General features: G+C 41.0%; 2 protein-coding genes across 3 annotated transcripts; one reads left to right on the forward strand and one right to left on the reverse strand.

The window, feature by feature from the left end:
• The first annotated feature begins 1655 nt into the window (after positions 1-1655).
• LOC146702823 (cAMP-dependent protein kinase type I-alpha regulatory subunit) lies at positions 1656-12885 on the forward strand. 2 transcript variants are annotated; one of them, XM_085465836.1, is made up of 11 exons: positions 1656-1809; positions 3373-3588; positions 5631-5801; positions 5891-5982; positions 6079-6140; positions 6240-6286; positions 6391-6549; positions 6804-6864; positions 7105-7226; positions 9107-9188; positions 10379-12885. In XM_085465836.1, the coding sequence occupies exons 2-11, from the start codon at positions 3415-3417 to the stop codon at positions 10549-10551; spliced, it is 1143 nt and encodes a 380-aa protein (XP_085321962.1). In that variant the 5' UTR covers positions 1656-1809; positions 3373-3414; the 3' UTR covers positions 10552-12885. The 2 variants fall into 2 exon arrangements, with proteins under 2 accessions (XP_085321962.1, XP_085321963.1); XM_085465837.1 differs by having other exon boundaries at positions 1658-1740.
• Positions 12886-13955: 1070 nt separating this feature from the next.
• fam20a (FAM20A golgi associated secretory pathway pseudokinase) lies at positions 13956-25260 on the reverse strand. Its single transcript, XM_085465838.1, has 11 exons — positions 24867-25260; positions 23299-23492; positions 22824-22874; positions 21524-21602; positions 21118-21210; positions 18368-18483; positions 17801-17981; positions 16063-16172; positions 15862-15943; positions 15720-15779; positions 13956-15579 (listed from the first exon to the last, which is right to left on the reverse strand). The coding sequence occupies exons 1-11, from the start codon at positions 25238-25240 to the stop codon at positions 15309-15311; spliced, it is 1611 nt and encodes a 536-aa protein (XP_085321964.1). The 5' UTR covers positions 25241-25260; the 3' UTR covers positions 13956-15308.
• Between the last annotated feature and the right edge of the window lie 987 nt (positions 25261-26247).

The raw sequence follows: 26247 nt of genomic DNA on the forward strand, positions 1-26247 counted from the left end.
TTCTATTTCAAAGTTTCGGTTTAAAGCACTGACGTGAATTCAGGTTTTTAAAACAACTAATTAACCATAAAAACAAACAAAAGATTAAGTAGTTTAAAGCTTTTACTATTAAGCTAAAACTGTGACCCAAAGAAAGTCTTTCCTCTTTCAGTTCGTACTTGCGGTGGCTGTTCATCTATGTCGTGTCTATGTTCGTTTGTCATGCTTACAAAAATAAAAATGTAAATTAAAAACTTGGATGTGCAATACATTACTGAGTCATTATTGTTGGCTCTGTGAGCCACGTCTAGATGAAGTTGAAGTGCAGACTTCCTGCTTTAATTTAATATATGATAATAAGGGATTTTTTTTCTTTTTGACAGCAATAGCTTTCAAATTCAGTGGCACACTTGGCATCAGTTTCAGACTTTTAAATACTTAACTGATGTTGAAATAGTGAATAAATAGCCCAGTCTTGCAAAAGAAACAGCAACAGAGTTTAGAAACAGGAAGCCTATTAATTAATACATTTCTTATTTTAAAAAAAAACCGCATTAAAGTGACACACGGTTCCATTGAAATAAGGGTTATATCCACAATGCATTGCGTGACCTCAACTCCAAAGCCCTATATACAAATGTGACCTGAAAGTGATGTCAGTACCCAAACATGTATGAACATTTCACTGATTTTATTTCAGGGCAATGTATTCATGCAGTAATCTTGTTAAATAAATAATAAATAAAATAAATTTCCCTCCATTGTACCTTATCCCTAGCGTCCTGTCACACCAACCCTGTGTATGCTCTCCTTCACTGCATCCATGAACCTCCTCTGAAGTCTTTTCCTTTTCTTCCTGCCCAGCAGCACCTCCATGTTCAGCATATAATAGCATTTAATTTAGGTTATCTTGGTCACTCCCACTGAAAATCTTCACCTTTGCCACATCAAGCTCAGTCTCATGTCTTTTTTGTCACTGTCACCATCTCAAAATCATGCATCATAGCAGGTTTCACTGAAATCTTGTAACCTTCCCTTTCACTCTTGCTCCTTCTGTCACAAATCATCCCTGACACTCATCTCCACCCACCCCACCCTGCCCTTCTTCTCTCTTGTGCACTGTCCTTTGCCTTGGATCGTTGACCCCAGCTATTTAAACTCACTCTACCTTCACTATCTCTGCTCCTTGCAGCTTCACTGTTACACCTGTCCTCTTATTCACTGACTTTCATTCCCCTTTCCTCCAGATTATATGGTCACCTCTCCGTGCTCTTTTCCACCTGCTCCCTAATCTCACCATAGATCACTATCACAATATCATCTGTGGATACATGCAGTATTACTGAATTACCCAATAAGGTATAACACTATATCTGTAAAAAATAACGAATAACATTCATATGAGACATTTTTCTCCCTAATGAGTAGCTGCTTCAGCTTCTGATACTACTTCTTTAAAGTTGTTTACCGTTACAAGTTAAATGAAAGACTTGTTCTTGTAGTTGGGGTTCGTAGTGTTGTTGCTTTTGCCACCACGACCACTTTTTGAAATCAAATATTAATCAATTTCTTTGCCTTTTCCTTGACGTCACGATTTCCGTGCGGTCTCCTTTAAGGTTGCCACGGGTTACCGGCTCACATGTCAGAACGAAGAGAATTGACGTCAGTGACGGCTGTTGATTGGTTCTCAGCCGTATCCGGTGGGGCAGCGGTCCAGGGCTCGGGGAAAAAAATCGAAAAGAGGAGGAAGATCTGGTAACGGTGCGCTTTGAGAAATATCTTACATTCCGAGTCACCGTTTAAAGGCTCGGCAGGATTTTACCGTTTCTTGTGAGTATTCGTGTTGTTTTGGTTCGCGGAACATATGACCTCTGTATAGGTGAAATTTGTTTCCTCCGTCTCTCGTTTGTTTATGCTAGAACTCAAGATGGCGTCATTGGAGGAGCGCTTTGCCTTTGCACGGAGCTAGCGAGCTAGGCATCAAACCTGACATACATAAACTAGGCCGAAGGTAGTTTAGCAATCCTCTGATACGCGTGTTGCTCATTTGAGGAGTTTTCTGCTGCTTCTTCATATGTCGGGTTGCTCGTTTTATTAGCATTAATCTGCTCGTGTAAGTTACTTGACTGCAGCCGTCAGCTTTCTCGCGAAGCCTTCCTGACCTAGACAGTGTTACAGACAGGGCATCTGCTTCATATTTACTCTAACGGTGGTATTTCGCCACTTTTTAAACCATTAAATGCGTTATTACAATCCATCATCAGCTATGCTCATTTGTCTGCTGTTTAGCAAGGTCATTGTGCCTCGCTGTTGTTTTGTTTAATTGCATAGTTAGTTTTAGGCGATGCTGCAGGATAGTAGCTGATTCAAAGAATCGACATTTAAATATAAATAACTATTTTACGACATTTCAAATAAAGTAAGACTTTCTTATTGCATAAGACAGGAGAGCTTTCCTAGTAGAGGTTGCCGTAGCTCTTAATTTATACCACCTGGTCCGAAAACAGTATCGTTTACCACATAGTTATTCCTGTGCTGGGTTTAGATTAAAGCAAGCCTGCCAAGTTTCCACTACAAGCGTAGTTAGTTGTGCATAACGGCTGTGCGAGCTTCATCTTTGATAACATGGCTAGTAATCTCCCCTGGGCCTTGTCAGATTAGAAATTATCCGAATCCTATTATACTGATGCACATGCACGATACACTTGCAGGCACAGAATAGATTGTACTCTCACTCCGCAGGACTTGTTTACTCATTTACCCTTCTAAATGGCAGAGATGGGTTACATCAGGACTTTAGAGGCCTTCCTGATTTAGACTACATAGCCAGATCAAGCTCAGAGCTGTCTGAAGAAACTTATATCACAGAGGCTGATCAGATGATCTAAGGAGCTGTCAGGCTGTCTTGCTCAGCACCAGTATTGTGGCGTGAAATGTTGAAACCTCAATCATGTGCGCTTGCTTTTGGCCTGTTTCACATTTCACCATTCGTCTAAATTTAGGCCTTGTCTATGATAATGTTTCAGCCCTAGCCAGCTGCTCTGTCATTGATAGAGGGCTTAATTCAGTCTGGGGGAAAAAAACTTGAACTGTTTTGTGTAAATAAAACCAAGAAAAACGGTGTGCTTGTTTTAGTTTTGTTGTGTCTGCCTGTGTGTGATCACATCATATGACCATTTTTCGCTCCAGACAATTAGGAGCACTCGGGTTCCATAGTGACAAAAACAACATGCTGTGCTTTCTCACTCCGGCTCCATTTTTCTCACATTCTCACATTTTTCTGTGTGTCCAGTTCACATTGAGACGCTCAGGCTCTTTTACCCCGTGTCACTCTCTGTCCTCAGTGTTGTGCGCTGATGATCTGACACCATGCTTCTTTTCCTTTCCTCTCAGCACAAAGGTTAGAGGTCACAGAGCAGGGTTGCGGCTGTCGTCATGGCATCTGGAAGTACGAGCAGCGAGGAGGAGCGGAGCCTGAGGGAGTGTGAGCAGTACGTGCAGAAACACAATATTCAACAGCTGCTGAAGGACTGCATTGTCCAGCTGTGCACCTCCAGGCCAGATAGGCCCATGGCTTTCCTCAGGGAGTACTTTGAGAGGCTGGAGAAGGTTTGTGTGCTAATGTATGTTTGTGTCTTGGACAAATGCAAGCCATTTGTCAGTGATGGGTGGGCATCTTATACCCTTGTATTGGACTGTACTACTGCCAGTTACTGTAACCTACCTTCTGATTTGTGTCACTTACAGTGACGCCAAAATTCATAGCACTTTAAAGCAGAATGATTAGCTATTGGTCCAGCAGGCTGACAGCACTTAACCTCCCACATTGACCTTTTTCTATTTACAGTTGGTTCTTGATTTTTAATTTTTTCAGCATGCAATGGGGGAAAACAGACAAGCCCTATATTATACATTTTTCCCCTTTCTTTTCTTTCTTTCTTTTTTTCAAAGCACATCTTGTGGAAAAATATTTAGACCCACCAAATGTGCGTGCACACTTGGAGAACAGACTTCCAGAAAACTCTTTGAGAAGTGGATGCTATAGTTTACTCTAAATATTAGTAAAATATTGCCAGCCAGAGTCAGCAATAGCTCATATGAAGGAACAGAGAATAAGTAAAACAATTAATTAGTAGTCTGGTTACTGTCAGATCTTTTGCAGATTTTTATCTTCCAGAGACAGGAAAATGAAATAATACCTTAGCTACTATTTTGTTTATCTTATATTATTATTTTCTTCAACTGTAGTCATGATCATACATAGATGGACAGTTTCAGAGTTTTTTCTTCTTCAGGTTTGCAGTTATTTACGTTCAACATTCAGAACATTTGAGGCTTTCGTCCATCTTTTTATCTATTTTCTTTCGCTTATCCAAATCACCATGGCAGTGTGGCTGTGGACTATTTCAGCTGCCACAGGGTGGGAGGCAGCGTGCACCCTGGACAGGTCGCCAGTCTGTCACATGAGGCTTTTGTCAATATTGAATTATAAAAGGTTAAAAAGTAATCGGACGCTTGGCTCCAAAGTGTTTCTTGAGCCGTGTCATTTCATTGTTTTCATTGCTGAAAAGAGCTCAGGAGTAGCCCAGAGGTGATTTAGAGATGATTTATTCGACCTAGAATGAGTTTGTCTTGGCAATATGAAGAGTAACAAAATAATGATAGCCAAATGCAAATAAACTATTAGATCTAAAAGAGAAACTGTTGATGTAATTTGCATAGGAAAGACGACTCTTTTTAGTTTATTTTTTCAAATAACTCCATGGCTAGTCTAGATTTCTGTCCAGCACATGATTAAAATAAGACCAGACAACACAATTTCATAAAATAGTTACAATATTAATTACTTTTGTTGGTTTTCTAAACTCAATTTGTTTGTCTGGTTTTTTTTGTGTGTTTCTATACACTAGGGGCCTCAGTTTTGGGCAATACAAATACTTAGTGTTTGTTATAAAAAGAATGTGGTTTCATGAATTCCTTCTGAAGAGTCTCAGCAGCATGCATGGTGCAAACAGGAAACATACTTCCTATTGAAATGCATATGTTTCAAAGTTGTACTGCCTGTAACAAAAAACGTTAAAAATCTTGTTACGTACACAGGAACAACTGGATAATGGGCTGCACCAAAACCTCTCAGGATTTATTAAAATTTTCAGACCCAGTGAAATCATCACAACATAAAGGCTACAGTCCAGATTACAAAAACAAAAGGGCGAGAGTGGAACTCATAGATTTCACAGTGTTATATGGAGTGATGAAGCAAAAATCGACCTCAGAACGATGGAAAGGGGAAAGTGTGGCTTGTGCACATGTGACTGCCAGTGGAACTGGGACAATAAAACGTATTGATCATTTCACTGCTCATAGAAACAACAGGATGAGTGTAGGGGTACACAGTGGCTTTTTGTGTGCTCAGATTCAACCAAATGCAACAAACTGATTTCACCTCATGTGAACTGCTGTCCAAATAAATTGCATATAAATCAAAAGTGTAGTGTCTGCAATAGAGGAACACACCCATCTGATGCATGCTGGAGGAAAACATTACCATGAGTCCTGAGTGTAGGATGCGTTGCTTTCTATCATACAATTAGTTGTGACTGTATAAATCTTGTTTCCCTGACTGACTCAGTCCTGTCCCTCCTATTTAGGAGGAGGCCAAGCAGATTCAGAACCAGCAGAAGGCCAGCAGTTCCCGTTCAGACTCTCGTGATGAAGAGGTGTCTCCGCCCATGAACCCCGTGGTAAAGGGCCGCCGGCGGAGAGGCGCCTTCAGCGCAGAGGTTTACACAGAGGAGGATGCCGCCTCATATGTCAGAAAGGTAAATGCATACAGCAGATACGACGCTATGGCACATATGATTTCTATTTGTGCCAGCATCCTGACATTGCTTTCTTTTTGATTCCTAAGGTCATTCCAAAAGACTACAAAACAATGGCTGCCTTGGCCAAAGCTATTGAAAAGAATGTTCTCTTCTCACACCTGGATGACAATGAGCGGAGGTACCAGACTTAATATTTTTTATAATTTTCAAAAAGTATATTCGTGGGGATGATTTGGATGACTGGCTCACCTCTCTGTTTCTTTTCTTTATTTAGTGACATATTTGATGCAATGTTTCCAGTCACCTACATTGCTGGGGAAACAGTTATTCTGCAGGGTATGATTACAGCTTGTCAGCATTGATCACAAAAAAGCATTAACCAAAATCATAGCACTGCTTTCTGTCGTGCTAACTGACTCGGCTTTATGCCCTCAGGTGACGAAGGTGACAATTTCTACGTCATCGACCAAGGAGAGATGGATGTGAGTGTTTGGATTGTCAAGTAGCTCTGTTAAATGACTCATTTAAAATCACATTTAACATTTGCAAGTATTTATTTTGGTTTGTCCCTTTTCCAATCCGGTAGGTGTATGTGAACAATGAATGGGTGACCAGCATAGGGGAAGGTGGCAGCTTTGGAGAGCTGGCACTGATCTACGGCACCCCAAGAGCGGCTACTGTCAGAGCCAAGACCAACGTTAAACTGTGGGGCATCGACAGAGACAGCTACAGGAGAATACTTATGGTGAGGAGATGTGCGGCTGCAGACCAGCGTTTCTAAAGCTTGAAGTTGAAATGTTTTTGATCTATTCTTGTACTGTAGATTCACTGTTTGCTCTTTTTTTCTGTTGCTGTTGTATTGAGCTAATTTCTTCTTATAGGTGTGCCATCGTTCTCATGTTCACACTTCTAATCCACCAGCATATTCTTGACACTATGTTTGTTTGTTTTTTTTCTTTTTAAGCATTTACACTTTTAAAAAATGTCCTTCTCTTTTAGGGAAGCACTTTGAGAAAGAGGAAGATGTATGAGGAATTCCTCAGAAAAGTCTCCATTTTAGGTGGGTTACTTGTTTTTAAATTAACCATATCAGAAATTAAAGCAGAGGAAGGGAAGCACATTACCTGTGTCTGTTGCTGAGATTAAAATAACCTGAAAAGAACTTTAAAAATATCTCACTTTTAAAAGAAAAACAGTAACAGGTTCAGGCCTTCAGAAGATTTTTTTCTTTTTTGGTTTGTTTTTTATTCTGTCATCATTATGTCTCATTATTAAACTTTGCTCTGCTCTCCTTCCTCAGAGTCGCTTGACAAATGGGAGCGTCTGACAGTCGCCGATGCCTTGGAGCCTGTCCAGTTTGAGGATGGACAAAAGATTGTTGTGCAAGGAGAGCCCGGAGATGAGTTCTTCATCATCTTAGAGGTATCCACTTGATTCATTCGTCTCCTTTTACACACATTAAAGGTCTCGTGTTGTACTGCTTTATGACATATTAGTATTAGTCTCACTTGTCTCCAGAATATTTCAAGTTTCAAAGTGTCATTTTGTTTTTTGAGCCACACGTTTGTATATCTGTGGTTTGGCGCTCATTCAGTTCAGTGAGGTCAGAGTGCACGGCTGCTGACACTCATGCACGAGACACTCTGTGGCTTCTTTCTTTGTGTGTGGATATTTCACTTTTGAATAGAGCTAAATTCTCAGCACAGTGTTTGTGAATGCAGAGTTTGTTCGACTACCTCGCAGCTATAAAAATCTAAATTTCAGCAGTGCAGTGCATTACTATGTTAGCAGTTTCCCCTTGTAGTTAGTGTCTTTAAACTCAATATTTTCTGATCACAATGTTTTCTGGAAACGGAAACAGATAAATATGTACATGAGTGTGAAGTGCAGGACAGGAGAAGACACACTCAGCTGGATTTCTGTTCAGCATTTGAATGTAACGGAAACACGTAAAATGACATGAACACGCACTTCTCTACTTCTCTGTTGGTTATGAATCAGTCCTTTTTCTACACTCTGTGGTTGTCTCTCATCGTTATGTTGCCCCCAGACCTCTGACCTGTGCGTGTACTAATTAGGTCACATGAGCCCTCCCTAGGAAACAACAGGATTTCCTTTTCCTATGGTGACATGATTGGCTAATGTAATTCACTGAGCTTTCAGTTGTTAAGGTGACAGGAATACATGAAAGTGTTAGTTTGGTTAGTTGTGGGCTGTATTTTCAACGCTTTGCTTGGTGTCACGCAGACTTTTTTCATATTTTCTTTATTTTAAGCAACCAGATTCCAGAAATGACCCAAACTAACTTTGGCAAACACTGGCTTCCTGTGCAGCTCTGATGTTTAACAGCTTTTAGTGCGATACTCAATAATTGTGCTCATATCTTAAAGTCACACAAACAAACTTCAGCAGCTTTGTGTTCAGCAGTGTTAAATTACTGCTTTCTTTTTCATCAAAGTCTGACGACTTTAAGAGAGATGGAGGCTTCAGTTCCTCTTCAGAAAGAGCTGTGTGACAGCAGCGTACGCCCAGACAACACTTTAAATATATCCAGCAGTTGAAATCTTTTTTTCTTTTCTTTTTTTTTTTTTTTTTTGGCCAAAGTATGTCTTGCTGCTGGTAGTGCACACCAGTATGTTTAGCATTAGTGTTAGCAGCATGCCAGCAGCGAGAGGGTAGGATCATAGGTGAATTTTTGCTCAGCTTCCTTTGGTTACCTGGTTTCTAGATCTTGTAATGCTGGCAGCAAGCAATATTTTACATTTCTGTAAATGTAAATGGCTACTTTATCAAACATTTGTCAATGAGTTGAATGACCTTGTCTGCTCCTGCTTTTCCTGGTTTTCTGCCATATTTACATAAACTAATGAGCCGCACAAAGCTACAAAATAACATAAATATGACTAATTTTAAACTGAATCATGCAAAGCTGCTCTACAGTTGTTGACCTCTGTTTTCCACACACTCCCTCTTGTGGTCATGCATGTGATTGACAGATGATCGGTTAGTGTCAGAAAGTTAATTCACAGGAAAAAATGGAATAATCCCACACTGTGGAATATTTCAGTTCCAGCTTAGTTTTTCTTTATCTGCATTATTCCAACATGAACATATTTAGCTTTAAGGTTGTTATGAAGTTGTTACAACATTTTTGTTTTTTCTTTACTGTAGTTTTTATAAAAATGTACCACTGAACAAAATAAGCATTGGTTTAAACAACTGAAACCCTCATTAGTCGCAGTCTTGATTCATCAATGTATTAAAAGCACTTTTATGATAAGCTGATGTTTGTGTGTTTTCAGGGCTCTGCAGCTGTGTTGCAGCGTCGCTCAGAGAATGAGGAGTTTGTGGAAGTTGGGAGATTAGGACCATCAGACTACTTTGGTAAGAACTAAAGTGTTACATAGGAGTCTTTTACATATATATGCATGTAGGGCTGCTCAATTAATCGAATTTTAATCTCGATTACGATCTGGGCTTTCAACGATCATTAAAAATGACTGAGCCGATTATTAGCCCCTCCCTCGTGCTTTACTCTCGCGCTGCTCCGTGTGGCAAATCGAGCGCACCTCTCTGCATTTCGAACACGTGTCACAACAATTAAGAGCAGCGGTCCCCAACCTGTTTTGTGCCACGGACCGGTTTATGCCCGACAATATTTTCATGGACCAGCCTTTAAGATGTCGCGGATAAATACAACAAAATAAAATTAGTACAGGTACCGAAAAAAAGAAAATTTATGCATAACACAAGTGAAAAGACCAAGGAAAACCGAGTAAACGATAAAAACAATAACAAAATAACGCTGAAAACCGATAAAAACCCTGAAAACTATACATTTCACACCTGAGCCTCAACTCTCGCGTCCCAGTACCAAACGACTCACGGACCGGTACTAGTCCGAGGCCCGGGGGTTGGGGACAGCTGATTAAGAGGACCCGAGGGAAGCTCGGAAAGCTAAGCAGAAGTTATTTGGAGAGGAAAGTGACTGCTGCTGGTTAAAAAGAGAGGTAAAAAAAAACTTCAGTGGTGTGGAAACATTATGGGTTCGCGGAGTCAGTCGTGGATCAAGTAGACATAGTGTGTAAACTTTGCTACAGTGTCGTAGCTGCACCACAGAGCAACACTGCAAAGTTCACTAAACATAGATCTTTACATTTTTCATTTATTTTTTATACTGCAAACATTTGCACTGTTATCAGTATTTGCACACTATTTTATATTATTTTTTGACAATTTTTAAAGTCATTATTCAATACATTGTTATTGTTAAATAAATATCGTCAAATAATCGAGATCTCAATTTCAGTGAAAATAATCGTGATTATCATTTTTGCCATAATCGAGCAGCCCCATATGCATGTATGTAAGTATGTGTCATGCCATTAACTCAGTAGTTTTTTATTTTAAGTAACAAAAAAAAGATAGGGAGCATTAAAAATGGTGGAAAAACAGATCTTTGTGACTATGACCAACACTATTTCTGTATACATGTCTCTGTGTGTGACACTGAAGGATGTTTTCATGAATTTTGAATTTTAAGTCTGTGACACTTGTTTTTTTTTTCTCCCCAGGTGAGATTGCTCTGCTGATGAACCGCCCCCGCGCCGCCACCGTGGTTGCCCGCGGCCCCCTGAAGTGCGTCAAGCTCGATCGGCCTCGCTTTGAGCGTGTCCTGGGTCCCTGCTCAGACATCCTCAAACGCAACATCCAACAGTACAACAGCTTTGTGTCGCTGTCTGTCTGAGGGAGCATTTCTCCTCACACTCACTTCTCCGCCCCCCGCCGCACCCTCTCCACCTCTTCTTCTCTCCTTTCAGACCCAGGGGTCCACCAGTGCTTTTCTTTTTTTGTTAGTTTTTTTTTTTTTTTTTGCTTTCTGTCACCTTCTTCTGATTTCAGTTCCCCCATTCCCACTCTTAATTTCACACACAAATCATTTTATTGTTCCCACCGGTCACGCTGCTGTGACTGTTTTTGTTTTTTTGTTGTTTTTTTTTAAGCCATTCACCAGCGCTTGTACCAGCTGCTGTACGCTACCTTGTAGGCACAGTTACACCACATGTAACTTATGTTATATATATATATTTGCTGATTAAGCTTTTTTTTTTTCGATACGAAGCGGGAGATCTGAAAGGTTCTCAGACTGATGAGACAGACAATCAGACTTTACATTGCGCTTTCAGTAAAATTATTATTTTTTTGTTGCAGACTGAAGTGAAGAAAAGTTTCCTTTGTTGTCGGGCTTTTTTTTCTTTTTTTTTTTTTTGGACATCAATTAGCTTGACTACACAGAGAGAGAGCAGAACCGAGAAACTGTAGAGGGCGTGAAGATCTAATGCTCGACTTTGGTTACCGTTTGATTGGTACGACGAGAAAACAATGTCTCTTTTAGTTCGAGAGAGCTTGTACAACAAATATTTTTTATTGTGCAGCTACCAGGCTAGTGCCAAATGTTGATTACTGTCATTCAATGCAAAGATGCATAGCCGTGGGAATGCAATGCGTGCTCTGTTCCAAACAGGAAGTAGTTATCACCCTGTAGTCATCTTAATCAATAGGACGACCATACAAGAACTGCCTTGACTACTCTGAGGAAAATAAATAAATAAATAAAAAGAAAGGAAGACAAAAAAAAAGAGTATTAAGTGTATTTCAGTATTCAGTTTCTTTAGTATATACCAAATAACTTGGTCACTCTTCTGCTATGGTTTGTAATCAAAATGTTATAGTATAGTTAAAATGATCCTAGTTATATTATTATCATTGACTAAATGATAAACTTATGGTTTGGAGTGATGGTGATTGTTTAAAAAAAAATATGTTGAACTTTGTCTTTTTGTAAACACTTATTTTTCCATAAATTCTATTTTAGGTGTCCAGTGCCACAAAGTAAAAATAAATGCTTCTTCTTGTCAACTGATGAAACAGTATGTAATTGTATTGTGTAAAATGTCATGGGTAAAAACTTTTTTAAATAGATCAAAGGGATAATTAAAGGTTTATCGAAGTGGGGAGTACAAAGCGGTTTTAAAGGACTTTTCAGGACATCTGAAGTATTTCTGTTTCACAGCTCGGCACAGGCGAGTTGACAGGCAGAGCGAGCGGATATTTATTTAAAACTAGTGTCATTGCTTATTGCCTATTTGAAAAGGTGGCTGTCTTTTCATCAGAGTAGCTTGTGACCTGTTCTCTATGCTTACCTGGCATGATGTTTTAGGCATCCAGTGATCTGGTATGAATGGAAGTGTGTATTTAAAAAAAAAAAAAAGAAAGGAAAAAAAGTCCTGCAGACGCAGGAACCCTGTCGAATATTTGGTTTGTTACTCCTTAGCTGAACTGCTTCACAACTATTTAGATGCCATAATAAAATGAAATATTTCTTTTTAAAAAAAACAAACAAACGGACAAAAAAAAAACCTTTACCAAATCACATGATGTTGACTTCTGGACTCTACATTCCTGCATCACTGTCTGTTAGCAGAGATGACCTGTAATCATGTTTCTTTTGGTTCTCATTCAGAGCGTTTGTACTCGCTTACAGCTGAGATGTGTGTTTGGTTTTATGTGCCGATTGCAGGGTAGTCAGGTTGGTGAGAAGACCTCATGGATGTGAGTGTATGTTTCTTCACGCTTAAATCTGATCATCATGCCCCTAACCCTCAGGTTAAACCTTGCGGATGTGGCTTACCTGTGGATTTGTGTCCACTGACAACACATCTGGGAAATGGCTCCGTTAGGGGTGAGGGTTTCACCTTTCTGTCAGAATATTGTTTTCGTGTAAATAGCTGCATCATTGGTTTGAGTCCAAAACGTTTTTAGCCACACTGCAGTCGTCCCAGTTTGCCTTAGCTTACCTAACCTGGGCTTACAGTAGAAGTCAGTCACTCCTGCTAGCCCGACCTTCAGTGAGTTTGTTAGGCCTGCAGCACAGAGAGCTGCAGATTATAAGAGGACCATTCTTTTTCTATTCTGTCCTGTATTTAGTTTGACCTCCTGTATGTGCAAAGATGTTTATCCTTTTGGTATAGATTGTTCCAGATGGCAGTTTAAGCAATAAAATAGTAAAAAAGAAACTCTGCTTTGTCTCAGACTTCTTCCTTTGCAGACTTTCAATACTGTGGAGGGTTCTTCTTGGCTGCTTGATCACTCATTTCCAGTCCAGTCCTCATACCTGACCATTTTCAGAAGAGTGGTTTTGTTTAAGCCACTTAACATGGACCTATGAAACTAAAAGGATTGGCCAGTGTCGTGTCTACACAACATAACATAACTTTCAAAATCTTGTAGATTCTGGGCATTTTGTTACGAGCAGCCTGTTTTTGTTTGTTTTTAATCTGTTCTTATTTCTTTAGTTCACTGAATGAAAAATGTCCAAGATAAAACACAGTTTGACGGGTGTACAATAGTATTTTTGCACCAACAAGCTGAGCTTTTACCCAGAAACTTGCTATATCTCAGCATGGTGTCAAATGTGTTTAAAACATTGAGGAAACTCGACAAATAGAGGACAGAAGAAGGCATTGCTGACTCAAAAGCTACCTACGGCAGATGAACAGTATCTGAACGTCACGTGTCCTAATAAGAAATAGGAAGAAAAATATGTATCTCATACTGTTCACTGAAGCCTCATCAGAAATGGTCTCAGTGGAAGTGTGGCTGTCAAGAAGGTGTTCTTAAGAAAGAGAGAAAAAGCCGAGGCATCCCAAACTACACAAGTGCTGCACTAAAATCAGTGACAATAGCTCTGATGTGAGTGATGAATCCAACTTTAAAATTTTTGGTTCAAATTATCTCAAAGGTGTTGGAAGTAGTCAGGAGAGAGGTACTACAGTGAGTGTCTACAGCCATCGCAGTGGAGGCTGTCATGGTTTGTGGCTGCATTATCAGCCAGTGGTGTGGGAGATCCTATCCAAACTGATGGAATTATGACCTTAGAAAAGTACTGTCAGATTTTGATCCACCATTCAATATCAGAATCTGATAGCCAGTGGTTTAATTTTTAAACATACGATGCTGGGAAAACGTACCAAACACACAGTGCAGCACTATCAGTCATGGACCGGCCTCCTTCAAGCATGGGTTGCAACATTTTTGAAGCAGTGTGGGATCATGTTGACACAGAGAACAGAACAAAAGCCAGTCAAAGAAGAGCTTTGAATGTCCTTTATTTCATAAAATACCCAACCAGCAGTTCAACACCTCGAAATATCTAATAGTAAAGTTTAAGAAAAGCACCTGCCCGCCATGTCCCTGTATTTTCAAAAAGATGTAATATCAAATTTGCACACTAGGTGGAGGTATTGCACAGAAAAATAAACAACATTGATTTGCTCAACAAGAAAAAGCCTAAATTAAACAATTTAAACAACAGATACAATTCTTCATTCCTCATTTGAGAATTTTGTCCAGTTTATAATAAATTTGTTTTTTTCTCAAGCTTTTTAAAACTCCGTCTTTAGCAGATATTATTCAACTGAGCACATTTAAAGTTAGATTGTTGTATTTGGCACTATGACCCAACATTTATATTTCTCTAAACTTTAGCTACTGGTTATTTGCAAATCCTCTCTGTGCTTTCCTTTGGTAAATCTTTTATTTTAGACATTCATTCACTGAAAGCTTTTAGAGAAGGCGTATTGTAAAAATGCTTCGGTATGAAGGGATTTACCTGTGCTCGAGGGCCTGTTTTAAGTAAAGGATCCTTATCAGCCACTCTTTCTGCTTTGTCAAGCTCAAGTCTGACTCCACTTGGCTCTAAAGTCTCTTAAAAATAGTTGTGGTTATTTATCTTACTCTACATCACAGAGCAACGCAGACTATCAGGTTAGTTGGAGGAGAACAAAGGAAATGAACGGGTCAAAGCTCTGACATGTTCAGACGAAAACCTCACACAAGTCCGCTTGGGTGAGAGTTATTACTGTGGTGCAACGAAATGCATATTTGCTAATTGTTTTGGGTTTGCTGTTTCTGTATCCTTGCCTGGCGGAGCTGACGGTGACGTTGTGAAGCTGTTTAAACACTCTGATGAGACGGAGGATTACAAGTCTGGAAAACAGGGAGGAGTAAACTAAGTGGCTGTTTAATAGGTAGCACTTTTCTCACAAACATATGGCTGAGCGCGCACACACACAGTCTGCCGCTCTAAGGTGATAACTTCTCCTCAGAACTTGCAGAATCATCACATAAAGACTTTATTTTCTGATTATATGTCACGGACACACAGAGCTCTCTTTCCACATCCACAGTGTAAACCAACAATCATTAAAAAAAAAAAGCTGATCCAGTGGTGGCTCTACATATCAGATGCTGTAAGTTTCCACTCACAAAGCTTCATTTTATTTCATTTAAAAAAAAAAAAAACAGGGTCTTTATTTAAAAATGTGAAGGTGTCAGAGATTCCTTCCTTCTGTGATGAAGACTCACGGCTTTTTCCTAAAAAATTATCGAGTCTTATTTATACGAGTCTCTTCCCGAGCAGCCAGAAGCCGAGCGCATCCTCTGTTACCTTTGCATCGTCCCGTCTGTGGCAGCCTCGGGAGTCACTGTGGATTTAAAAAAGTCCTCAGTGATCACTTCGTCTTTGCCCAGCCTCCGGACGCACCGGTGGACCACTCGGAGGACCTTGTGCAACCTGCGGTCCAGGGCCAACAGGTGGGGCTCTGTCAGGATGGGCCTTAAAGAGTCTTCCTGCAGGGACTCCCTCATCACATCACTGAGCCTGAACTCTGATTGGGCCAGGAGCTCAAGCCTTAGTAGTGTGGATTGCTTTATCCTGGGGGTAAGAGGACAGGGCAGAACACACGATCAACAGGAGAAGAGAAATTAGTTTCCTTAATTCCTTCACAGATTTTATTAAATTTTTTTTACTTATGCCCTTATGTACACAACTTCCATAGACTGAGTCATACTCACATGCAGCACTGGGACAGTGGAGACAGGATGGACATCTCATCTTTAGCGTGCTTCCCAAACCTGGTGCATAAACAATACACGTTAAACCCCGACAGCGAACAAAAGCAGCATCATTTAGTGCTCAGCAGCGGTTCTGTCTCACCCTCTGGCATTGTCCAAGTGAAGAAGGAAGCCTTCATCCCCAAACTTGGTAAAAATCTCATAGTGGTGTCTGTCCATGTTCCCTGTGACGAAGGCGTGACTTTAACGAGGGGAACAAATCTCTACACGTGTAGCTAGATTTCCGCAATATAAAATATCTGACGCTACATGAACAGTTTATAATGCAGAGGTAATGAAATACCTATGAGAAAGTCGAAGATGGACATGTCTATGATGTTTAGGAGCCTGTTTCCTGAGTTATAGGGGTACTGCTGCTTTATTGTGTCGCAGTAGAAAGGATTCACTTCCCACCTTTTGAAAGAAGCATAAACGAGAGGAAATTAAAAGGAGCCGATGGAGAATATTCTTTGGAAAATGAAGCAATTAAAATAAATTAGCCACAACTTTTTATTGCTCACTTTCAATGTGATGCTCCAGCAAAACAAAGGGGTTGATGTGTAACACTGTGTTACCTCCCTCATTTCTTAACACTCTGCAAGCATTCAGAACTGAGTAGACAGATGCTGTATTTTATTTTATTTACATCTTAACAGTTTAGTGCTTGCTTTGCCACATTTTTTAATTTCACAAGGCCCCAAATGTAATTAACTGGTAATAACTCTACAGACCTGTGGTAATTGCAGAATCTGGTTAGTCTTGCAAAAATAAGCAAAATCTTCCCTTTAAAAGGCATCAACTGGATGTAGGATGCTCTAAAATGCATTATACAGTACAATGTTAATATGTTATTACAATGATGTAACCAGATAACAGAGTCAGGAGGCCTCTCATTTATTTTGTGTGACAAAGTCACTGAGGTGTTTTAATGATATAAAACAGGAAGTGGTTTTCATTTGACTTGTGCAATCTGACTTTGGAGGCCTTAAAAATAATGGATGCTATAGTAAATAAAAGAGTCTTTGAAATCTTGCACTCTGATTTATGGAAAATGACACTCATGTTTTAGTAGCAAGAAATATCCATTAAATTAACTGCATATACACAGCAGAAATATTGTTGTCTTATTATTATTATATTTTCCTGAATTCCACCGCCACTACTTATTTCTGTTTAAAGTGAACAAAACTATAATATTCTATATCAGAATTAAAAACTTAAATGGTTAGTTTTATAAAGAATTGTGATCGGAGTCACAGAACAGTAACCACAGCAGCAATTAGTAGCAAAAAAAAGAAAATTATTATTGTTCCAGTTTTCAAAAACCGGCAGGATGTGATGGACACCACTTTCTTGGAATGACTTGAGGACATCTGTTCCTGCAGGATGGAGCCTTAATTTTGTCCTCAGTGAGCTTCCACAGATTCTCGACTGCATTAAGATAAAGACTCTGAGACAAGCGTCTCATTATTTTAACGTTATCAGGTTGAAGGGAGCGGTTTTAGCTGCTTTGCAGTGTGACAGAGTACATCATCGTCCATAAAAATTGCTGACTGATTGGAATCTAGGCAGGACAGGAAGAGTGTGTTGGTTAAGGAGCTTCTGATAAATGTGGAATTTATTGCTTCCTGTCTGGATAAACTAAATGAAACTGACTCTCATAACTAAAGTGATGTTTGGACCGGTTCTCTGTTGGCAAGATTTGGCCTAACCTAAGTTGATGACAGGCTTGGTCACTGGAAAACAGACTTTAAGTCTAAAATCTTGCAGGCAACAGTGGACTGTGTGCCAAGAATGAACTTGAATGCACTGTTTACCAGTGAATTTACAAGCATTCTGCATAATAACTGGTGTCAGTAAAGCTGAAATCATTTAAGAATTTGGCTCGTGCATCAACCAGCTTGTCTTGAAACTGCTGAAAAATTCATCCCTTCAGCCTCAAGCTGAACAACTGCCATCAACAACCACCAGCTCACCATTTTGCAGAATGCTTGCTGGCAGTTAAACAGTTTTGTGCTGCATTAAAAAAAACGAGGTCTTACTCCTCCCGTCCGGTGAAGGTGTAGGAACGGATCCACGGGCTGGGGATGGAGATGCGGGGAGCAATGCTGAGTCCCGGCAGGTAGGCGGACAGGGAGCCCTCCAGCAGGTCGGGGCTCCCGCACGCTGCATATTCTGTCTTGCACACATACAGGCACTTGGCAAAGAAACAAGTGTTGTTTGCTGTTTGGGAAGCAGAACAAAAACGGAAGAATGCAAAATGAGTTTTTCTGTTCACTTCCGATTACATGCTTTCCAATCAGCTCTGCCTTTCCCTCTAGCTGGATGCCATATCAACAGCAAGGAAAAACACAAACAAACATCAAACTGAGTAAAAAATAACTCGCGGATCATCTTAGCTTCACGCAGACATGCTTGTTTGCAAAGATATGCAAAGGGCAGAGATAAACAAGCTCCCAATCAGATGCACAGCTACTGAGAAACACTATTCATGTGTCAATCAAGTATTTGAACTATTGTAAAGGAGTTTATATTTAACATACAGGCATAACCGTTGAGTCTAATCTAAAGGTATTACTTTGAGGAACTGATGTGGGGTTTTTTTTTACCCGGGGAGGTGAAGAACACAGCTCGTAGGTCTTCATTCTGGGTTACTTTTAGGACTTCACTAGTGATGTTCACCAGCCTGCCAACCACTGGAGGAACTCTCCGGAAGTCTAGGATCCTAGAAAATATATTGATGTGATTCAGAGGAAAACCTTTTACTCGTGTAGGGAGACAGCTCGTGCTGGCATAAATATTAATGCAGTGTAAACCTTCCAAAGGTGATGGTAGTCTTATCTAACTTTAAATCCTCATCTCACAGGAGCCCACGCTCCACTTTCACTGATTTTACTGATTCTTATCAGTGAATGAGTCCGCTTGACAGCCGCCGTGCTGTGTAATCCAGCTGGCTGCGTTCATATAAACTATCGAGAGCTTGTACTCCCCAGAGGCAGAGTTTTAGTCATGTCTCGCAAATAGTAATCAAACAACAATCAGCGTGTCATGCCGAATTGCTGTTTCTAAAATGGTTGGCATTCCCCAGCCCCTGATTGCGAGTGATAATGATGAGGGCTTCTGGCAAGTGAGACACAACGAAGAGAGAGAGGCAACACACTGCCACAGATTACACACATAGCAAATTAAAATTTAAAAAAAGAAAACAGGAACAGGAGTTGTACAACATTCTCACTTTTTAAAGAATAACTGATAAAGTATGAGCAGATAAGGAGAAAAGGCACTGTTTGAGAGTAATTACAGTAATTGTTCGAGCTGTTGACGTGGTGCTGGAGTTGTTTTCTGTCTGTGACTTAACACTGTGTGTGTGTGGGTCTGTTAATGATACCGTCTAGTTCAGATGAGTGAATCACCTCGCCTCAGCTAATGTGTAATTGCATAAAGATAAGTGTGTCCTCATCTGTGTCCAAACACTGTGGTTCGAACTGATCAGCAAGTTGGGAAATCTGAGGGTGTGCCAAAATGTTGCAATCTTTTTCGAGGCTCCATGATACATTCGTTCGCACAGGGGGACCTGTTTTTTTAGACTTAATTGTTGGAGACGGTTTGGGATTTTAAGGATGTTTTCGAATCTCGCTATTACAAGAATGCTGCCACATCGTCTCTGAGGATTCTTTAATTTCATCACTTTCTCTCTAAGACATAATGGATGGATCCATAAATCTAAAAATGGATTATTATTATAGGGTCTTGACCTTACAAAATCATAAGGGCCTTTAGATGACTGTTGTAGTGATTTGGCGCTATAGAAAAAAACTGAATTAAATTGGATTCATTTTTGGTCAATTTTAGGATTTTTGTTTTATACGTTTTAGAAAGAGTTTCACAAAGTTTAGACCCGATCCTAACATCAGGATGTAAACTTCAGCATGGAAATGGAAAAATCTAAAATAAGAATTTTGTGAAAGGTCACTTGGGGCAAATTCTTTAATTTTCATCTGCATGTCTGCAATTTGGGTCCGCAAAACTGCCAGCCACAAATTGATACATGACACTTTGATGTTAACACCGGCAGTTGTAGTTGCTAGACACATCTGCCAAGTGCTTCTTAGCTTATTCAAGTAACTAAAATGTATCTCTCGACCATGTTTGCAGTACCTTTTGGAGCATTTTTAATGCAAGTAGGCTATTTATTAATTAGCACTAATTAGCAAACATTTGTGTATGTGGATGCAGCTTGCTAGCCTAGCTAGCTAGCATTTGGGATAACTAAGAATTTTGTCACCTCCCTCAAATGCAATTTTTTTCTGGCTTCATAATAACAAAATTGAGCCTTTAGAATAGAAGTTAAAAAATGTGATGTCATGCATCCATCTTTTATATACAGTCTATCGTTGAGTGTCCAAATACTGTCATCTAACCATGCGGATTTTAAGCTTGTTTGTTTACTATATTCACATTCTTAGTGTAACCAATCACAAACCAAGGTGGAGCTTACCCCAGCTGTCTTAAGGTAAGAGGTGGGGTACATCCTGGCCAACACAGACACTCACATTTACACCTATGGGCAATTTAGAACCACAAATTAACCTAACCCCACTAATAGCATGTTCTTTGGACTGTGGGAGGAAGCTGAAGTACCCACACAGACATGGTGAGAATGTGGAAAGTCCACACAAAAAAGGCCATGGCCAGATGGTGGATTAAAACCCAGGAACTTCTTGGTGTGGGGCAACAGTGCAAATCATCGCACCACCATGCTGCCTGCTGTGATGACATCAGTCACTGAAGTTATTTAGAGGCACAGAGGTGGCAGAGCCTAGCTGGCATACAGCTAGAGGCAGGGTACACCACAGACAGATAGCCAGTCTATTGCAGTGTATTGGCACTGCAATAGACTGGCTATCTGTCCACAGCTGTCACTCACATTCATACCTTCTGGCTATTTAGACTCACTAATTAACCTAACATGCAAGTCTTCTGACTGTGGGAGGAAGCTGGGGCTGGCTTTTGGTCATTTTTATGGATTATAATGAAATCTGGATCAGATGTTATCGTTCCCCTCAAGAAATGAATTGGATAATTGACTAAGAAAAAAAGAAAATGAATCAAAGTGATAAATAAGCTTTTTTTCCTCCCATTTGGTCGCATTCGTCCTCCCTCCAAAAACAGTCATAGTACCTTTATATATACAAGGACGTAACTGAGATCAATAAAATAACATGTGTGCAATCAACACTAAAATTACCCCCAGCAAGCCAAGCAGTCATATAACCACAGTGAGAGGACACTAAAATTACCCAGTCTAACAGCAATGACCGAGAAGACGTGAAAACAGTGAGGGATAATGAGGCTGCACCTGTCCAGATGAAAAGCAGCAATCTCTGCATTGTGTCTCTGGAGGTCAACGAAATAGAAGACGTCTTCTGGAGTCTCCTCGTCCCTCTGCTGCCTGACACACACACACACACACACACACACACACACACACACACACACACACACACACACACACACACACACACACACACACACACACGTGCACGCACACAGAGCGATCAAACTGTCAGTTCCAACACTCTGCAATATATAATCAAGACATTACAGGTGGCCAACTCGAGGCTTTTGACTGACATAAATTCACACAGAACATGACATAGCATGCTATTACAGTACACAGTCTATGTTACCTAACTCAGCATTTCATGTTTTTGTGTGATTTCATTGATTTCACCAACTGAAAATAACCAACTAGATTTCCTCACCTCATTGGTTTAAACATGGCTTTAGCTAGGTTGCGCATTTTCAGGGCCAGTTTCAGGTGATGTCCGCTGGGCTTCACCACTGTGGGAAGACACACAGAAACATGATGTGTGGTGCGAGATCGAGACGTTTTTGTGTACCACAACATTTGCCCTACATGACTTCCACTCCACACTTATCTCAATGTTTTTGGCCAGGGAAAAGCAAACAGTGAGCAGCATGCAAACTGACTCATTATTTTAAGATTTTAGATTTGCAAAATGTGAATCATTGTCTGGCCTCGCCCGAGTAATAAGGTAATTGGATGCACCCTGCGCTTTCTCTGACTGGCTCCATATTGTGTCACAGCAGTAGTCCAGATCAGCACATACAAGCACCCCCCTCCCCACAGTGCTCAGTGAAACTCCAGGTTCTTAATAGTTAACAATCAAGCAAGGTTTATAATATAAAACCATTTCTGGAAATGACTCAACGCGAATCCAACTGGCACAAACAGCTTCTGTGGCCGATGAATTACGTCGCTCTTTGGTGACTGAAATAATGAGAAGGTAAAATTTAAACTGTGGGGGGTAGCGATTGTTTTGTTGCTTGTTTCTTCTTGGCAGTGAGTGATGTTTGTGTGGCCATGCACTTCACTGCGCAGGGATGCTGACAAAGCACAGACGAGACAGGTCAGACAAGTCAGCGTGGAAGAAGAAGAAACGTAGCTGGGAGAAAAATTTTACATATAAAACCAATAATGAGCTATTTTTCCCCCTTAATGTTTACATTTCTACCTGCGACGCTTTTACAGCACTTGCTTAGTGAACAGCTCAGTAGCATCTATTGTTTGGCACGTCACTAACTTTCAATTATCCATCCGTAGCTTTGGTTTGCGTGCTGCTCAGAAGTAAAGTAGGAGATGGCAGCGTAGGTGGTAAGAAACGCTGGCTTCCCTCGGCGCGTGCAGACATCAAACGCTTAATTAGGAGCTCTGCCTTTGAACGCAGACTAATTCCTGGGTTTTATTTGCCCCCAGAGCAAAGTGTCTTATACAGAAAGACAAATCTGGATTTTGGTGCCAATAGAAAAACCAAAAATCCTCACTATCACAAAGGCAACAGTGTGTTTGTCTCTCATGGTACTGCCAAGCAGAAAAGGCAGAGTGAGAGAGAGGCAGACAAACAAAAAGAGAAACAAAGAGGCTAGTGAGAAATCAGACTCATGCGGTTGCACAACATGAGATATGAGGTAAAGAAAATAAAAGCCCAAATCCCCGAATGGATAAAAGGCTCATTACAGGTGGCGATGACGTTGTCATACCTTGGGTGCAATCACACGCTCCTTTTAGGGCTTTCTCATCTTGAGTGTAATCTGTAAGACAATGAACTTGTTAGGTAATAAATTAGCACACTTAGTGCAGGGAATGTACCTGTCTAATTCCAGAAAAGTAATGGGTGCTAGATTTGCCATCTGCATAAAACGCTAGCTGAACAGTCCTTACTGTAAAAAACATTAGAGTCCTGTGCTGTAAAGGAGCTTTACAATACAATACAATCAGCTGTTTGGTTGCTCTTGTACTGATATTATATTATATCTTTCCTACATCTGTCCTATATTAACAGAAGCGTTTTTCATTGCATATTTATTCAATTATACTGCACTACATGTAAAATTCCACCCAGTTCACAAAATTAGACCCCATGAGGGATATGACAGTACAGCATAAACACAGGAAGCCGATAATCTTTCCCTGACATCATCGAGCTAGACGCTCCAAATCCCATCTGACCTTCACCTGCACTGATGACTGTCATGCTCTGCATGTCCTTGATAAGTTGAAGGACAGTAGGGTCATCACGGGAGTACAGAGCATAGCGGTTTATTCCCAGGTGGAACTTCAGCCAGCTGGTATCAGGGTCGTAGGTCACCTCATGATTAGTCACAGTGATGTTAGCCAGAGCCGCTGCCAGACTGTAGAGCTTCATATGTCTGAGGAAGACGAATAACACATAGGACAGATGTTAGCTGTGGGATACAGGATGCTGTCAACTCCCTATTATCAGAGCCCTAAATAAATGGTTAACATATGTAAACACATCAATTTTCTGTAAAGCCATTGTTAATCCTATGTTATTTAAAACAACAGAGTAGCTGATTTAAAGAGATGCTTACACTGAACCTAAGATGACATGCTTAAAGCAAAGGAAAGAAAAACATGTTGTGTTATAAAGTACTTGTTCTATTTACCACTTTACTCCTGCCTCCATTAGTCATTTATAGTCAGCCAAGTTTTATTAGTCTCTTATATACAGGCTTTTTACTGTTTCTAAATTGAGTTTTAACAAATCTAAACTGCCCAGCCCCCTTTCCCCTCCAAGTAGGAATAAGAATAAACTGATACCAAAAGAAATACTGTCTGTGGTAAGAGGGGCACCACATGACAAGGGCTGACCACAGTGAGTGGGATTGCCATTTCTCCACCCAAACAAACTCCATCACAGACCGGATAACAAAATGAGATAATGGAGCAAAGCGCTAAGAATAGAAGTTTGTTTTTCTGTCATTCCTACCACCTCATTCATTTAATTTGACATGACACAGAGTAATCAGGCCACTGGACAAGTGCAGACAGCAGAGCGTGTATCCAAACACACACTGTGGGAAACAGATAAGTCACGAATGCACACAACGAATGCAGTAGATGTGATGTTTAGACGCTGTTGCAATATTTTGCAATAACAAGCCTGTGAGCTGCCTTTTTTTTAGTGCACATTTGTAAGGCAGCACAGCGGGGAGATCCATTGCTCATAATTCTTCTTATTTTCCACTGTGAGAGCCCAATATCTATATCTCTCTGAGGGAAACAGACAGACAGCCTCACAAGCCAAGACGGCTACAACTCCCAAAGATTGAGATGGGCCCCGGCAGTTTTAAAAATCCTTGTTTACCTTAAAGAAACCGTTCCAGATGCTGGCTCTCAGAAGTGACGTGTTTGTCAGGGTTTTCTGACCCAGCCCACATGACACTGGAGTTTTTATGACGCACAGAATTGTCTACAGATCCGGATGTCTGTCTGTGGGTGTATGCCTGTCACCACGAACAAAGTGCATCCAAGTTCATGGATATGTGTTTGTGTGTGTGCCTTGGGTGGGTTTGGCCCCAGTGTCACTGACCCTGCCTCCTGACCACAGTCAAGCCTCAACACGTGCTACCACAGTGGGAACTCTGAGCCAAAACGAACACGCAATTTAACAATAAAGTGAAGTAACTCCGTCAAGTCACGCATTGCAAAATCAGTGGCATTATTGTCACAACAAACATTATCTTAATTTAGAATGATGAAACATGACACCAGAAACTGACCTTTCCCAGTGCGACACCTTCCTCCTATAGTAGTCAATCAGCTGTTCCACCTGCAGCAGTCTCTCTTCTGGCCCCAGAGCCGGAGTCTGGATGTTGTATAGAGGGTGAGAGAAAAGCCTCACCAGTTTTGAGCCTCCGTACGCAGGCTCAGACGTGGTGCCGTCCAGGAGTGGTGCAGAAGTCCAGTTGGAGAGCTGCGGCGTGGCCAGACCTCCCTGGCTGGGGGGGAGGGTGAGTTTGTTGGGGCCACATGAGCAGGAGTGTCCCGATGTCAGGCCCTTGCTCCGCATCTTTGGCAAGAGGATGAAGTAGAGGTCGGCGGAGAAGACGGCCGTGAGGGTCACAGCTAATAAGATGCGATCTCTTCTCATCATTGAAACAGAAGGAGGGGGGTATAGGGGGGGCAAAGAAAGCTGAGCAAAGTCCTGGCTATGTGCTGCTCGGGACTGTGTGAGGCATCACTTGTAGTCTCCCTCCAGTCTCGCACACACACACACACACACACACACACACACACACACACACACACACACACACACACACACACACACACACACACACACACAGTCAGCCGGGCAGAGGCAAGCAGTCACAGGTTGGTCCAAGTCTCTCTCTCTTTCTGTTCTCTATCTGTGTTTCAGTCTGTTTCTTCCAGCCTCACTTTTCCTCCTCCTCCTCCTCCTCTCTTGGCAGCTACTGAAGAAAGTGCCGAGCTGAGAGCGAGCATGTGCTAGCAGCAGTCAGTGACAGTCTGGCTGCTTCCAGGGACCTGCTGCTCAGAGGAAGAGCGAGAGAGAGCGTGTGCAAGTGTACATATAAGCAAGAGCGAGAGAGAGAGAGAGAGAGAGTAGAGCGTGTGGGTGTGCATGTGCAGGTATGTACACAAACATCAAATTACAGGTTAGCAGAGGGAGAGAGTGGCGAGTGCAGATGGGGGTGCAGAAAGCACAACTCTCACACACTGTTGGAGAGCAAAGTCCTCGGAAGCAACACAACGCACTTCTGCTTATTACAACAGATTTGAATAAAACCCCGTCCAGCTGGCGTGGCGGGTCTAAGGCAGTGCCAGCGCTTGTGCGCAGGTCCAGGTCCGGTTTTCATTATCGTGTGTTTAAGCTGGCCGCCTTCCTGCGTGATTTCTGACAGGAAGATTTAAATCTACATGTTTAAAATGCACAGGTGTAGAAATGAGTTAAGGTGGCGTGACTGTGCTATTTGCCTTGCCATCCTTTCTTTTTCTTTTTTCCCCCCAAGAGGGGTGTGGAGGAAAGTTTCCCTTCCCTATCTTATCTTCTTGTCTCCACCCTACTCCTCCTCATGAAGTCCACTTTCACTTCTTGTCAAAGCTCATTACGTCCTCTCATCTTCTCTTCATCGTCTG

The sequence above is a fragment of the Copadichromis virginalis genome, linkage group LG8 (assembly GCF_057382275.1).
Source record: "Copadichromis virginalis isolate Kocher_CV1m ecotype Utaka linkage group LG8, C_Virginalis_male_GT1.1, whole genome shotgun sequence".
In the NCBI taxonomy this organism is placed as follows: domain Eukaryota; kingdom Metazoa; phylum Chordata; class Actinopteri; order Cichliformes; family Cichlidae; genus Copadichromis; species Copadichromis virginalis.

Coding starts and splice junctions, on each gene's coding strand:
- LOC146702823 (XM_085465836.1), top strand. CDS start 3,415: ATGGCATCTGGAAGTACGAGCAGCGAGGAGGAGCGGAGCCTGAGGGAG. Junction 6,865..7,104: donor CAGAAAAGTCTCCATTTTAG/GTGGGTTACTTG, acceptor CTCCTTCCTCAG/AGTCGCTTGACAAATGGGAG. Junction 7,227..9,106: donor AGTTCTTCATCATCTTAGAG/GTATCCACTTGA, acceptor GTGTGTTTTCAG/GGCTCTGCAGCTGTGTTGCA.
- fam20a (XM_085465838.1), bottom strand. CDS start 25,240: ATGATGAGAAGAGATCGCATCTTATTAGCTGTGACCCTCACGGCCGTC. Junction 23,493..24,866: donor AAGGTGTCGCACTGGGAAAG/GTCAGTTTCTGG, acceptor CGTCTTCCTCAG/ACATATGAAGCTCTACAGTC. Junction 17,982..18,367: donor TGTGTTCTTCACCTCCCCGG/GTAAAAAAAAAC, acceptor CTTCCCAAACAG/CAAACAACACTTGTTTCTTT.